General features: G+C 35.5%; 1 protein-coding gene and 1 pseudogene across 1 annotated transcript; one reads left to right on the top strand and one right to left on the bottom strand.

Moving 5' to 3' along the window:
• LOC107941726 (probable mannitol dehydrogenase) lies at positions 1–2,195 on the top strand (annotated as a pseudogene).
• Positions 2,196–5,552: 3,357 nt separating this feature from the next.
• Positions 5,553–8,367, bottom strand: LOC107941733 (uncharacterized). Its single transcript, XM_041107965.1, has 2 exons — positions 7,974–8,367; positions 5,553–7,510 (listed from the first exon to the last, which is right to left on the bottom strand). The coding sequence occupies exons 1-2, from the start codon at positions 8,365–8,367 to the stop codon at positions 5,553–5,555; spliced, it is 2,352 nt and encodes a 783-aa protein (XP_040963899.1).
• Between the last annotated feature and the right edge of the window lie 8,454 nt (positions 8,368–16,821).

Raw genomic sequence — 16,821 nt, 5'->3', positions numbered from 1 at the left:
ATGACGAACCGGGTGAGAGCATCCCATCCTAGCAGCATGGTACACATTTTAAGACTAGATGAAAGAGTGAATATTGGTCAAATTTCAAGTTTTTTCTTTATTTAAATAAAAAAATTACTTGAGAAATTAAAAAACATAAACAATAAAAATTACATTTATTTTTATAGTTATAGTTATTATTGATGTTAACATCATATTAATTTCTTTATTATTATTAATTATTAAAATAAAATACTGCAAATATTTTAATTAAATTTGTTTTCAAGTTATTTAAAATTAAAATTAAATAGTAAAATTTAATAAAAACAATCAAGCATAAGTGAAGTATCAAAATTTAATAGAAAATTAAAGTAAAATTTTTTAGTTCAAATTCAGAAATACAAAGACAAATATTAATAAAATTAAAACATAGTGGTAATTTTTTAAATAAATAAATAATTAAATTGATTAACAAGTCATATCCATATAAATTTATTACTTTTCTGCATTGAATTTTATTTAATAGGCCACTCTTGACGTCTCCATCCATAAAAGTGCAGAGTCGGGTAGTATAATATTGACTTTTGGGTAGTTTGCGTTTGGACATAGATTAGGAGTGAGCAAAACTCGATTCAACTTGAAAAAATCGAAAAAAATCAATCCTGTGTCTTGTCTCCCTTCAAATTTTCCAGAAGGTATTTTATCATTGAATAGGTTCCCCTGTTTGGTCTTCTTCAAAAGGGTCTGTGACTGACGTGGGGTTTGCACTTGCAGGGCAACAGGAGAAAAGGATGTGGCTTTCAAGGTGCTTTATTGTGGGATATGCCATTCCGATCTTCATATGGCCAAGAATGAATGGGGTTTTTTCTGTCTACCCTCTCGTCCCTGGGTATGTTTCTCATTCATACGTTTGATGCTGCATATTTAATGACAGAAACTTGACATATGCAACTATATATGAATCAGAGTTAATTGGTCAACCTAAATAATATATATTGGATGCAGGCATGAGATTGTTGGTGAAGTGACGGAGGTGGGAAGTAAGGTCCAAAAGTTCAACGTTGGAGACCGAGTTGGAGTTGGGTGCGTGGTAGGATCATGCCATTCCTGCGGTAGCTGCAAAAACAATCTTGAGAATTACTGCCCCAAATCTATACTTACCTATGGGGCCGAGTACCACGATGGAAGTATTACATACGGAGGCTACTTCGACACTATGGTTGCTGATGAACATTTTATCGTCCGCATCCCTGACAACCTGCCTCTTGACGTCGCTACTCCTCTGCTTTGTGCTGGGATTACAGTGTATAGTCCGTTGAGATATTATGGACTCAATAAGCCTGGTTTGCATGTTGGTGTGGTTGGACTGGGTGGATTGGGACATGTTGCAGTGAAATTCGCCAAGGCAATGGGGGCCAAAGTTACCGTGATCAGCACATCTCCTAGTAAGAAGAAGGAAGCTTTGGAAAATCTTGGTGCTGATTCCTTTTTGGTCAGCCGAGACCAAGATCAGCTTCAGGTTTCAATGATTTTTTTTATTAATAATGAGGGGATTCTTTCTTGTGAGAGTATATGTTTATATATAAATTTCTAAATCCTTTACTCGATCGGTGTATAGGGTGCTAGTGGCACATTGGATGGAATCATCGACACAGTGTCTGCCCAACACCCTCTGTTCCCATTGCTTGGGCTGCTGAAGTCTCACGGGAAGCTTGTTCTTGTTGGCGCTCCAGAGAAACCACTTGAGTTGCCTGTGTTTCATGTGCTACAGGGGTAACAATCTGTTGCTAATATGTTTTCATAAGAGTGATATGGGATCTCTAGTTCTCCATCGATTTCTTAAATTCGAGTCACGATTAAATGAGTGCAGGGTGGAAAGTCGTAGCAGGAAGCATGACTGGAGGGATGAAGGAGACTCAAGAGATGACTGATTTCGCAGCTAAACACAACGTAAAACCTGATATTGAAGTTATAGCTATGGAGCATGTGAATACTGCCATGGAACGCCTTCTCAAAGCCCAATTGATGGCCACCACCTCTTAAACTATTTTATCACACTGTTATACACAATACAATTTGGCAATAGAAGTCCAGTTGTTCTTATGTTGCGCTATTAGTTTTAGTTTTCACCTTCTTTGCATGATATACCAAAGCCAGACAGCTCTTATGTAATGGGTTACCATCAAAATAAATAAATTATTTGTAACATTTTTTTCTTTGGAGATATAGTATTTCTTTTCCTCTTTATTTTCGTTTAATTTTGAATTTCAACCGTACAAAAATTGAGAAGATAGCCGTGATTTGGTTATTGTATTAGTCCTAATTAACATTATTAAACTTTGTTGTTAAATTGCTTACCTAAAAATCAACAATCTAATCATTTATATGCAACAAATTATCAAAAATCAATTGTTCATAATTCATGCTTTGAACAACATCTAAACTAATCTCTCAATTTTTATAAAGGGATGAAATTCATTATTGACCTTTTAATTCTTCGCATCTCATTTGTATTTCTCACTTTTTAAGATTATTGTTTAAAGCATTATTTTTTGGTAGTAAATTAAAGTATTATTTAATTATTTATTATTGATCTTTAATTAGTTAGAAAAGAACCAATATATATGGAGAGAGAGTTATTTATCACTAAAAAAATTATTTTTGTAATGCCCCTTACCCATGTTAGACGCTAGGACAGGGTACGAGGCATTACCGAACTTTAACATAATCAATCATACAAAATCGAGACTTAATTTCGTCCAAATTAAATTTTTCTTTTTTTATATCAGATTTATCAACTCAACATGGCATTATCAAACACGTACAACCCATACAATATTCGCCAACATCGACAGCTTTATACAAAATGGACTATCAAATAATATGGGCTAATTCAATTATGACACATAACAAAATGACCAAGTCCTTTATACATGCCATAATTTCAAAATAATGTTTTCAAAATACCAAAAGAAAGTTGATAGTTTAGATGGATCTCTGACGATAGCCAAATCCCGAGCTAGCTTGGTGATTCTATAAAACAAGGGAAAAGAGAAGAGAGTAAGCATATAGCCTAGTAAGTAAGTATGTAATTAATAAACAAGTTTGTCGAAACCATTTTTTTGAAAAAGACAAAAATTTTAGGTTGTCGACTTTAAAAAATAAAAATTGGGAGTCGCCACCAATCTTTTATTGATGGGTGATTGGATCACCTAAAAAAACGGTTTTGGTCTACGAATTTTAGAAAAAAAAGGGGTCCGGGAGTCAGTTATGTATGAGGAAGGATTAGCACCCTCATAACGCCAAAAATTGGTACCTAATTAATTAATTAGTGTCTTAAGGTCGAAAAGTTTAAAAATATAATCTTTAAAAACTTAAAACGTTGCGTATTAAGACCCTTCTCAATTCAGAGAAGCAAAATGCCACACCCAATGCGTTAGGGCACAACATTTTAATTTCCTCCAAAATGAATTAGGTCAGAATACTCGTATAATGAAAAAAAATTAAAAGAATATCCATTTATCCAAGATTTAAGAAATCGTGGCCCAATACGTTAGGGCACAATTCCTTTAAAATCCCAAACTCGGAATATTTCCGTTATTGTTTTTTAAAACAAAATCTTCATTTCGAGAAATCAATGCGTCACATCCAATACGTTAGGACACAACGTGTTGAATTCCAAATAATGAGCTCTTATTTTTTTGATTAAAGAGAAATTGCTAGATTGTTAGATTTAACGAAGAAAATCGGAACCCAATACGTTAGGGCTCAATTTCGTTGAAAATCCTAAATACAAGCATTTATCTTAATTTTGGAAAGTTTGAAATCAACGAAAAAAAATGATGTGATGCTACATTAAATATACAAGGCAATAATAAATATTACAATAGCATATAAATAATATGAATAAATGAATAAATAAATAATTATGTCATACAAAATATCAAATAAATGGGCAAGATAATAATAAACAATATGCAAACATAGATTTGATAAGCGAATAATTAAAATAAATAACAAAAAGTGCATACAAGTATACATAAAAGTATATATAGGTTTGAAATAAATAATACCAAAAATAATTAAATAAATAAAACAAGTATATATATATATAAGTATGTGAAAAAATAATAATTGCAAAATAAAACATAATACATGTTTTTTTTTAAAACATATTTATACAAAATAATAATAATTACATATGAGAATTATAAGATAAGATAAAAACAATTGCATTATCAACAAAATATTAATTTTTAAAGAAAATATGAAAAAGGGACTAATTTGAATTGTAAGTAAAAATATAGGGTAAATCTGCAAATAAATAAAATCTAGAGGATTAAATTGAAAACGAGAATTACATAGAGGGGCTGGAAGGGCAATTTTCCCTTCTCCTCTAAAACGATGCCATTCAGAGAGGACTAAATTAAAATTAAAAACAAATTAAAGGAAAATTTTAGAAAAGCAAATAAACTTAATTGTAAACATATTAAAAGGCGGAGGGGCCAAAAGCGCAATTTGCCCCTCCGCATGAAAAACGCGCGGATCCTGGGTCCGGGTCAGGTCGACACGCGGATCCTTCCCTCAAAATAGCGCCGTTTTCAATTGGCTATTTAAGCCAAGATTAAAACAAAATTTTCATTTCAAAACATTTAAAAAAAACCAAATCCTTCATAAAAAAACTCTCTCAGTCCCTCAGTCCTCCGACCACCGGTCGGTCATCGGCCGGTCACCGGCCACCGCATCGGCCGCCAAACTCTGGCACCGGCACCACCGTCTGTGGTGGCCGAAAAAGGGAAAAAATTCCCTTTTAGCCATCTCGACCCCCCTTATGCCCAAATTTGGGCTAAAGATCCCCAAAATTGACGAAAAAACACTAGAAAAAACCCTAGAAACTTTTCGGTTTCTAGTCGTCTGTCATCGAAGATGATCCTCGGAATACCTTATGGCATTTCAGAAACAAAAATGTAGTTTCCTTCTCTTCTATTATTTTTGTTTATTCGTATGTAAAATAAAAGATACAAAAAATAAATATAACAAAAAAACAAGTATCAACCTTTTTGATCAAATTATTCTCTGTATTGCCAAAGTACAAGTCTTTTTATTTCTGTGTTTCAAAAATTGGATCCGTTTACAGTATTATCAATGGCTTTGTATAGCCATATGAAAAAATTAAAAGAAGAAACAATATTTGTTTTCTTTTGATTTGATTTGCAAATCTCTGATTTTATTTTACATATACTGTTTGTTTATATTTTCGTGCAGGTATGAAGATTTGGCTCTTGCTGATGGTTGTGGCGCGAGGATTTGCCCTAGAAACCCTAGGGGTTTCTGAATCTGCTTTGGGCTTCTATTTGGTTTGGGCCTCTATTTGTTTTTATTAATTGGGCCGTACGGGCCTGTCTGTAATGCGGGTCTTTTAGACCCGGGCAAAATTCGGCATGTATAGCTGCCCCTCTTGGCTCCCACTTAGCTTTCTCCCCATTTAAACGCGCTCTTCTCCTTTCCTGCCTTTTTTCTGTCTCCTTCCTTCTCTATCCTATATCTGGCTTGTATCCTAAGCCAAAGTGATCCTACTTTTCTTTCAGCATTGGAACCTCAGTCCTTCCTTGAAGATATCTCCCTAGCCCTCTTCTGGGTAAAGCTCCTTTTCCCACTAACAATTGTAAACCCATGTCTGTAGTTTTGGACAATTTTGGCACCAAAATTTTGCTCCCTTCAGGAACAAATGCCGCATTTACAAACTCCAAAGATCGAAATGAGCATTTAACTGACTCGTCATTGGTCTCCACGTATGGCGTCTCATTGGATACAGCTGCTATTATATCCTCTTCGGCTTTTATTGTCACTAGCCGACCATCTGACACTAACTTCAACATCTGATGTAATGATGACGGTACTGCTCCCGCCGAATGTATCCATGGTCTTCCTAATAAGCAATTATAGGAAGGTTTGATGTCCATCACAATAAAATTTACATCATAAACTGTTGGACCAATCAGTAATGGTACCTCAATTTTTCCCATGACCTTCCTTTCTGTATAGTCAAACGCCCTCACTACATTTTGACACGTTTTCATGTGCGAACTGTCTATGGGTAGCCTGTTAAGTGTGAATAATGGCAATACGTTCAAAGCTGATCCATTGTCAATTAGTACTCCTGGCAAAATACGCCCCTTGCATCGTGCGGTGATATGCAAAGCTTTGGTAGATCCCATGCCCCTAGAAGGTATTTCATCATCATTGAAAAATATGAAATTATCAGCATTGATATTATTGACCAACCGATCTAGCTTGCTGACAGAAATATCCTTGGACACATAGGTCTCATTTAGCATCTTTATCAACGTATTTCGATGTACTTCTGAATTCAAGAGTAAGGACAATACAGATATGCAGGCTGGTTGTTGATGCAACTGCTCGACGACATTATACTCACTATGCTTTAAAAATTTGAGGAATTCCACAGCTTCTTCCTCCTTTACTGGCTCAACTATTTTCCCTTTTTGCTCCCCTATTATGTCCTCTTTCATAGATTCTGGATTGGTACTCACACACTGGCTCTTTGCCATCTCTTTTCCTGGGACAGTTGTACTGCACTCGTAGCTCCATGGAACCTTCTTGCTGTCTTGGTAAGGAAAGGTTGCAGGTTTCTTTATTATGATCCTTGGCATTGCTGGTGTTCTCACCTCATCCTTCTTGGGTCGCGAGATAATGACCACAGGCTGCACTACTCTTGGAACCTTCGAAGACTCTGATGTGCAAATGCTTCCCTCCTCCTTAATTTCTTCATAAAATTTCATCTCCTTATTATCCATCAGGTCTTGAACCAAGGCTCTGAATTTTGCGCATTCCTGGATTTTATGTCCCTCATCGTGATGGAACTCACAGTAATTTTCCACCCTTTCGAAGCTTCTCTCTGAACTCGGGATGATCAATCCCCTTTCTACCATATTTTTCCAGACCCACCTCAAAGGAATTTTTACCTTTGATATGTCTTCCTTGATCTTTCTACCCATGCTCCCACCTATCATGTTCACTCCGTTATGATCAGGTAACGGATTTTCTGTATTAGGTGAATCATCCAATTTAACCACGCCCAAGCTTATAAGTCTTTCCACCAACTTTTTGAACGCTGTACAATGTTCTATAGAATGCCCCTCAATTCCCGCGTGATAGTCGCACCGTGCATTTGCATCATACCACTTGGGGTAGGGAGGCTGCAGAGGTTTCAAGTGGAAAGGGGCAACCACGTGTGCATTGAATAGATTTTGATATAGCTCCCTATACGCCATTGGAATTGGTGTAAATTGAATTTTCTCTGTATTTTGTCTTGTATCAGATCTCTGCTTCGATGATCCTTGCTGGTTAACAGCCACTTTTCCCGGCTGATTCACTGTAACTGTCTTCGAATATGAACTTGTGTTGTTGACCTCATTCTCTTTCTTCTTCGAGGCCGCCCTTCTGCTACTTTCTCCAGCATCTATTTTCACACTTCTGATAGTGTTTTCTATCATCTCGCCATTCATAACTATGTCAAAAAAACTTTTAGTAGTGCTTCCTAACATATGTGTAATAAATGGTGCCTTCAATGTGTTGACGAAAAGCATCGTCATCTCTCTTTCTAGAAGAGATGGCTGAACTTGGACAGCCACCTCCCTCCATCTCTGTGCGTACTGCCTGAACTTTCACCAGGCTTCTTCTCCATGTTGTGCAGAGTAATTCTATCAGGTACCATGTCAGTCACATGGTTGTACTGTTTTAAGAATGCTTGTGCTAGATCTCTCCATGAATTAATCTGGGTACGGCTCAGTTGATTGTACCATTTGGATGTAGCCCCTGTGAGGCTATCTTGGAAGCAATGTATCAGCAACTGGTCATTATTAACATATCCAGTCATCCTCCTGCAGAACATAGTAATATGGGCTTCGGGGCTACTAGTCCCGTTGTACTTCTCGAACTCTGGCATTTTGAACTTGTGAGGAAGTACAAACCTGGAACCAAGCTTAATTCTCTAGCATCAATTCCATGGTAGCTCTCAGTACCTTCCATCGCTCTAAGTTTTTCCTCCAGCCATTTATACTTTTCCTCAAGCTGTTTCGGCAATTCACCATTCATTTTCTCGATTGTCTCGTCGAAGTCAGGGATAACATGATTAGCAAGATTATCTCCAGGGTTGGAGCCTAATCTAGCTTGAAAGTTTATTGGTGTTTCAGTACCATCTTGGGGCTTGATAGTGACGGAGGATTTGCGCGGATATATCCCCGCTTGTTGAGAAGTAAGTCCTGAGGAATAAACAGGTCCCTCATTGTCTCCTTCTTCAATGTTGAGCACCGAGCCCCTCTCTTTGTCAACTTCTCCAGTCAATAACTGAGTCAACTTAGCCATCATACTCCCCTAAGATTTCATTATTTTATCCATCATCTTTTTTTGAATCTTCTTAAGTTGCTCATTCATTTGCTCTTGCATTTCCTTCTGGAACTGTTCTAGCCTTTGGTCCATGTCTCTAGTTTTCGATCGAGTACCGTAGCAGTGTTTGGTAGGTTGATTGGTTTCCGGATTAACTGAGGAGTGATTTGAATTAATTAGAATCATTTAATGTTTTTAAATATATATGAAGTAATGCAATGCATGAATGCAAAAAGACGTCAATTTCGATTCAATTCCATATAAGAAAACCTTACTAGAAAGCAAATTTCTTTACATAAAGCGAATTACAAGTAAGACTTTGCCCTAGTACCCATAACTCTAATCTTCCTAAGTAAAAAAGCTAATTCTTGCCCCCGATCAGATTCTAATTCATACTTCATACTCAGCATGTCAGCCTGTACTTCTAAAGTCTGTACGTAATCAGCTACTTCTCAAATCTGGACCACAGCTTCCTCCATAAGATGATCTCTGCTCCTAACTTGACTCTGAAAGTAGTGGAGCTGTTCATTATTACGACTTTCGTTTACTTTCAAGTGCTTGATCTGGATCTCACAATTTTGCAGCACTGTTTCTAGCTCTTCGATTCTTTCCTTCATTTTTTCAATCTTGCTGAGGCTTGCTTTCAACTCTATCGTAGAGTTTCGGCTTCGATACTGATGAAGAGATCTTTCCAACACGATCACCCTATTCTTTAACTCGCCCTTTTCCTTTTGACTTTCTGACAAACTCTTTTCTAAAGCCTCGTTTCGCCTTTGCATCTCTTGAAATTTCTATTCCCATCTATCGGCCTTATCTTTTTCTTCTTGGATTTCTGCTCGCCACTGTTCTGACGTCTTTCCCAGCCCAGCAATTCTTATTGACAAACGTAACTTTTTATAATCCATCTTTAGACTGCCCAGTTCCTCATCAGCCTTGTTTTTCTCTTTCTTCAACCTCTCATTCTCAAGCTTCTGAACGTCTATGTCCAATCTCAAGTTCGTCTTTTCTGCCTCCATTTGCTCTATCCTTTTCTCCAAATCCGCGTTCTTTCTCTCAAAATCTTGTCTTACAATTTCTAATTCCAAAGGGATGACTCGCAAATGCTCTTCTATTGACTGGTCGTCCTTATGATTTAACTTAGGTGTGTTATCATTAATCCTCCTAGCCCACCATCCATAATACTCAGGAGTTATTATCGGCCCCACAGCTAACCTCTTCATTCGGTGAGTCTGTTTCCACGCATTGGACATTTCTTGAATCTTCTTTCTATAACCATCATCTTTGTATGAAACTTCACAATTAGCTATCCCTTGGGTCGCAGGTATAAACTACCTTGACCTATATTGCCTTAGCACCAATAATGGGGCATATCCGACAGCTCTCCAAATACCCAATAAAGGTACCCAATCGAAATTACCACACCTATATAGGATCTGATCTGGAAGTAACCAAGGAGCTCTCCACTCAACATCTTGCTCTTGAAGATTTTGAAGAATTGCCGTCCATTTTTCCTCCGAAATGTCATCCCTCCTCGGCGTAACAACTATCTCTTTTAGTGGTGAATAATTTTCAGAGAAGACCCGATACGAAACTTTATCCACTTTCCAAAAGTGACTGTGAAACCATACGAGTAGAAGCTGCGCACATCCAATAAATCTACCCTCACCCGTCTTTCGTCATGCACTCAATGACCTGAAGGTTTCTGCCAAAATTGCCAGAATCGATGTAACCTTCTTATCAAGCCGATCAAATAAATCGGTGACTGCTTCGTCCACATGCCCCAAGGCTTTAGGCAAGATAACCAAGCCGTATATACTTAATGCAAAGATATCTAACCTCTTTCTTACGTCTGGGTGTGTGAGAATTGCATCCTTCAAGCTCCTCCAAGGAATGCACTTGCTTTCCCCCTTTTGCTTAACTCGTGCAGCAACCCACTGCTCACTCATCCCTGTTATAACTATTAGCTTCTTTGAAAAGGTTGGCACATTTACCGCTCTCGAGTAGACTCTATCCACTTGAAACTTTGAACATTGGAGTAAAGCAACATACTCCTCTATTGTAGGTACCAAATCGACATTCCCAAACGTGAAGCAACTGTAAGCAGGATTCCAAAACTTGGCGAGGGCTCGAAACAAATGTTTGTGTACCTTCACATCAAGCAAATAAGGCAAGTCCCCATAATTGTCGTAAAATAACTGCCTAACCTCATTATTCCATTGATCCCAAATTTCTTTCAACTCCTGCAAATTGTTTTGAGCCACACTGATGCGAGTAAAATACCATAATTCCGATACATACCCATCGCCCAGGCTATCACCCTTTTCTTGCTGCGTTGTTTCAGACCAAGTTCGGACAGCCGCACTATCCTCCACTTTATCAAGAAACCCTTTTTCCATGTCAAGCTTTCTATCTAGCAACCGAATCTGAACTGACTCCTTTTATAATGAAATGAAATGCCATGTCAAGCAAACAAAATAAAGCACAAGAGTCAGTATCTAATACAAGCATATAATCAAAGAAGAGTAAAACGTTTATTAGGACATTTACTAGGGTTTAGTGTAGTTCTACCTAAAGCAAGCTTCTAAGGCTCATTATATGCGGTTTGGCTCTAAAGTAAAGGTACCCGAACCAGCAGATTCCTTAATCCTCACCCATTATAGGCTCATATAGATCAAGTTTGGTTCAGGGGGACACATTTTCCCTATGACTATACGGAGATGAAAATCTCACGAAGGCATAGGTACCGATGTATCCCGAAAGTGATCCACTATCCTATACGGAGGTGAAAACCTCACGAAGGCATAGCTTCTCACTCCCACTTAAAAGGGTAAAATTGTTCAACTCATGAAATGTATAATGCAAACAATTTAAACAAGAAGATAGTGAATGCAAAAGGATGTCATGAGTTTTTAAAAAAAATATTTTCTCGACCATAAGACAAAAATTAATCAACTTTGTGGTTCGACTCTTTTGTTTTAAAAAAGTCCCCAGTGGAGTCGCCAAGCTATCGAAACCATTTTTTTGAAAAAAACAAAAATTTTAGGTTGTCGACATTAAAAAATAAAAATTGGGAGTCGCCACCAATCTTTTATTGAGGTGTGATTGGATCACCTAAAAAACGGCTTTGGTCTACGAATTTTACAAAAAAACGGGTCCGGGGGTCAATTACGTATGAGGAAGGATTAGCACCCTCGTAATGCCCAAAATTGGTACCTAATTAATTAATTAGTGTCTTAAGGTCAAAAATTTTAAAAATATAATCTTTAAAAACTTAAAACGTTGCGTATTAAGACCCTTCTCAATTTAGAGAAGCAAAAATGTCACACCCAATGCGTTAGGGCACAACATTCTAATTTCCTCCAAAATGAATTAGGTCAGAATACTCGTATAATGAAAACAAAATTAAAAGAATATTCATTTATCCAAGATTTAAGAAATCGCGGCCCAATACGTTAGGGCAGAATTCCTTTAAAATCCCAAACTCGGAATATTTCATTTATTGTTTTTTTTAAAAAATCTTCATTTCGAGAAATCAATGCGTCACACCCAATACGTTAGGACACAACGTGTTGAATTCCCAATAATGAGCTCTTATTGTTTTGATTAAAGATAAATTGCTAGATTGTTAGATTTAACGAAGAAAATCAGAACCCAATACGTTAGGGCTCAATTTCGTTGAAAATCCTAAATACAAGCATTTATCTTAATTTTGGAAAGTTTGAAATCAAGTAAAAAAACATGATGTGATGCTACATTAAATATAAAGGCAATAATAAATATTACAATAGCATAGAAATAATATGAATAAATGAATAAATAAATAATTATGTCATACAAAATATCAAATAAATGGGCAAGATAATAATAAACAATATGCAAACATAAATTGATAAGCGAATAATTAAAATAAATAACAAAAAGTGCATACAAGTATACATAAAAGTATATATAGGTTTGAAATAAATAATACCAAAAATAATTAAATAAATAAAACAAGTATATATATATAAGTATGCGAAAAAATAATAATTTCAAAATAAAACATAATACTTGTTTTTTTAAAAACATATTTATACAAAATAATAATAATTACATATGAGAATTATAAGATAAGATAAAAACAATTGCATTATCAAAAAAATATTGATTTTTAAAGAAAATATGACAAAGGGACTAAATTGAATTGTAAGTAAAAATATAGGGTAAATCTGCAAATAAATAAAATCTAGAGGATTAAATTGAACGCGAGAATTACATAGAGGAGCTAGAAGGGCAATTTTCCCGTCTCCTCTAAAACGATGCCGTTTAGAGAGGACTAAATTAAAATTAAAGACAAATTAAAGGCAAATTTTAGAAAAGCAAATAAACTTAATTGTAAACATATTAAAAGGCGGAGGGGCCAAAAGTGAAATTTGCCCCTCCGCATGAAAAATGCGCGGATCCTGGTTCCGGGTCGGGTCGACACGCGGATCCTTCCCTCAAAACGGCGCCGTTTTCAATTGGCTATTTAAGCCAAAATTAAAACAAAAATTTCATTTCAAAACATTTAAAAAACCAAATCCTTCAAAAAAAACTCTCTCAGTCCCTCAGTCCTCCGACCACCGGTCGGTCATCGGCCACCGCGCCAGCCGCCGATCTCCGGTACCGGCACCACCGTCTGCGGTGGCCGGAAAAGGGAAAAATTCCCTTTTAGCCATCTCGACCCCCTTATGCCCAAATCTGGGCTAAAGATCCCCAAAATCGACGAAAAAATACTAGAAAAAACCCTAGAAACTTTTCAGTTTCTAGTCGTCTGTCATCGGAGACGATCCTCGGAATTCCTTATGGCGTTTTAGAAACAAAAAGGTAGTTTCCTTCTCTTCTATTTTTTTTGTTTATTCGTATGTAAAATAAAAGATGCAAAAAATAAATATAACAAAAAAACAAGTATCAACCTTTTTGATATTATTCTCTGTATTGCCAAAGTACAAGTCTTTTTATTTCTGTGTTTCGAAATCGGATCTGTTTACAGTATTGTCAATGGCTTTATATAGCCATATGAAAAAATTAAAAGAAGAAACAATATCTGTTTTCTTTTGATTTGATTTGCAAATCTCTGATTTTATTTTCCATGTACTATTTGTGTCCATTTTCGTGTAGGTATGAAGATTCGGCTCTTGCTAATGGTTGCGGCGCGAGGATCTGCCCTAGAAACCCTAGGGGTTCCCGAATCTGCTTTGGGCTTCTGTTTGGTTTGGGCCTCAGTTGGGTTTGGGCCACATAGGTTTGGGCCTCTATTTGTTTTTATTAATTGGGCCATACGGGCCTGTCTGTAATGCGAGTCTTTTAGACCCGGGCAAAATCCGGCATGTACAAAGTTTCTAGCATGTTTCCATAAATAATATAATCATAATCACACATAAATTCACTATTTATTCAAGTTTCAGCAAGCTATTTATTTGCGTCAAAGTCACTAAATTTTTTTATCTAGAGTTGCAAAACTCCAAATTAAGATCCGTACATTTTTCCTAAAACTAGACTCATATATATTCTTACCATAAAAGTTTTAGAATTTTTTGTTTAGCCAATTAGTACAGTTTATTCTTTAAATTTCCTCTGTTTCACTGCTCGACAACTCTGACCCCTCTTCACTAAAAATTATTTATCTCTTTGTAAAGAATTCAAACAATTTTCCCATTTGTTTCTCTTGAAAATAGACTCATTGATAAATTTAAGCATGTAAATGAAAAACCATAATTATTTTTTTTGACAATTTTTAGTTATTTTCCAAAGTCGGAATAGGGGATTTCGAAACCATTCTGACCCTGTCTCACTAAAATTCAAATATCTCAAAATATTTAACTTTTTTGCTTACTCTATTTCCTTTATGTAAAAATAGTCTCATTCAACTTTAATTTCATATCTCATCAAACCTCTAATTCAATTTCCAACATTTTTGGTGATTTTTCAAAATCACACAACTGTTCCTGTCCTAAACTGTTTTGTCGTTAAATTTACTCTTTCTTAATTTCATTACTTCATTTCATCGTACCAAAGGGTCGATTAAAGATCAAACACATTGTTCATCACATATATTTTCAGTTAATCAGTTTTCGATGAACACTTCGAAATAATCTCAGTTACACGGTGGATCAGCACACAGCACCACCCTTATTGGCAATAGTACTCGGTGAAATCAGCACATAGCAACCACCTTTTTTTCATTAATATCGGGTGGAATCAGCACATAGCATCCACCTATACTTCCAACGATATCCGGCCCATTCTGAAGGTTCAACCATGAATTCTCACTTTTTTTAACATTTTTTGAACTCTTCCATATTCAACCACAACTCATAATTCACCTCAAGTAATTATCCCATATTCAATCATATCTTATAAAAATGTTAAAACATAAGTAAAAACAAGGTATTAATCACATACATACTTACCTTGGTGCAATATATAATAATTTTGCAATTCAGTCCATAATCTTTTCTTTTCCCCGATCAAGGTCGATTTCACATCTTTCTTGATCTATAATAGCAAATTTAGCTTATTTAATACTCACATTCATCAAAACAGTCATTGACTCGAACTTTGGCAAAATTACAATTTTACCCCTAAACTTTTGCATATTTACACTTTTACCCCAAAGCTCAGAAATTAAACTTCATCTCTTACTCTTATGTTTTATGACATGCTGAACATTTTTCCCTTCTGTGGGAACATCAAATTCCCACTCTAACACTTATGAACATTAGGTATTTTTACCGATTATGTCGTTTTACTCGTTTTCACTTAAAATCGTTTAGAAAAAGTTGTTTAACATAATTTCTAGCTTCATATTCTACCATAAAACATAAAAAAAAACACATTTCACCTATGAGTATTTTTCCAAATATAAACCCTAGGTTAAATTAATGCTAGAATAAGCTAAATCAAGTTACCGGGACTCCAAAAAATTAAAGAACATTAAAAACGGGACTTGAAATCACTTACTATAGAGCTTGGAAGCTTAAAAACCCTAAATATGGCTTCCCCCCTTGTGAAATTCGGCCAAAGATTGAAGATGGACAAAAATTGGCTTTTAATTTTGTCTTTAATTCATTTTAATAACTAAATGACCAAAATGCCCTTAATGAAAAACTTTGGAAACATGCCTAACCATGTCCATTTTTGTCCACCAACTTAACCAATGGTCTAATTACCATATAAGGGCATCCAATTTAAAATTTCATAACAATTGGACACCTCTAACATGTAGAACTCAACTTTTGCACTTTTTACAATTTAGTCCTTTTTCCTAAATTGAGTGCCCAAACATCAAAATTTTCAAACGAAATTTTTAAAAAATCATTCCATGAAATCGTGGACCATAAAAATATCATAAAAATAAATTTTATCAGGTCGAATTTGTGGACCCGAAACCACTGTTTCGACTAGGCCCAAAATTGGGATGTTACAATTTTTTAGTGAAATATTTGAAAGAATGAGAAGAAGTAATTGGAAGGATGAGAAGGAGGCTAATAACAGAATGTAACATGCCAAAATATTTGATGTCCTAAGTGGCATTATTACGGGTAGATTCCAATAAATTTTTAGAAAGTAGAATTTAGTTAACTCTTTAAGTGAGACAAGAGATTAAGTGATGAATGGACTTGTCAAAGTGGACATATGTGCCATTTTTTCCATTAGAAGGGTTAACTTAGTCATTTTACGAATATTTTAATTAGAATTTATAAATTTGAAATACTAGATGAAGGGATTAATAAAAGCCATTAGATCATGCTTAGTAATAAGTGGGAGATAATATATGTAGGTTATTTAATGTTCTTCATCATTGGATACTTGAGTAAATGTATTTATATTACAAGGAATATTGTTGCTAACAACAATAATAATAGCACTAACCACATTAACTACTAGTAACTGACTTAAACAATATTTATCTTAACATTTCCCTAATTTTCTAACTTTTGTTGAATTGGTCTTTACTTGACAACACTTGCAATGTAACATCCCGATTATGGGCCTAGTCGAAATAGTGGTTTCAAGACCACAAATCCGATGAGGAAAAATTTATTTTTACCATATTTTTATGGCCTAAAATTTCATGGAATGATTTCGTGAAAATTTCGTTCAAAAATTTCGACGTTTGGGCACACAATTTAGTCAAAAGGACTAAATTGTAAAAAGTTCAAAAGTTGAGTTCTACATGTTAGAGGTGACCATTGGTTAAGTTATGGACAAAAATGGATATAAGATAAGTGAAATAGAAAATTTTGTAAGTTAAGGGCATTTTGGTAATTTGGTAATTAAAATGAATTAAAAAGGAAAAAATGGCAAATTGTGCTCATCTTCTTCATTTGGCCGAAATTAGCAAGGGGGAAGCCATAGTTAGGTTTTTTAAGCTTCCACGCTCCATAGTAAGTGATCCCAAGCCCCGTTTTT

The sequence above is a fragment of the Gossypium hirsutum genome, chromosome D12 (genome assembly GCF_007990345.1).
Source record: "Gossypium hirsutum isolate 1008001.06 chromosome D12, Gossypium_hirsutum_v2.1, whole genome shotgun sequence".
Lineage (NCBI taxonomy): Eukaryota > Viridiplantae > Streptophyta > Magnoliopsida > Malvales > Malvaceae > Gossypium > Gossypium hirsutum.
This window is presented reverse-complemented; position numbering and strand designations above follow the sequence as displayed.

Coding starts and splice junctions, on each gene's coding strand:
- LOC107941733 (XM_041107965.1), bottom strand. CDS start 8,367: ATGGCTAAGTTGACTCAGTTATTGACTGGAGAAGTTGACAAAGAGAGG. Junction 7,511..7,973: donor AGAATTAAGCTTGGTTCCAG/GTTTGTACTTCC, acceptor TTTTTGACATAG/TTATGAATGGCGAGATGATA.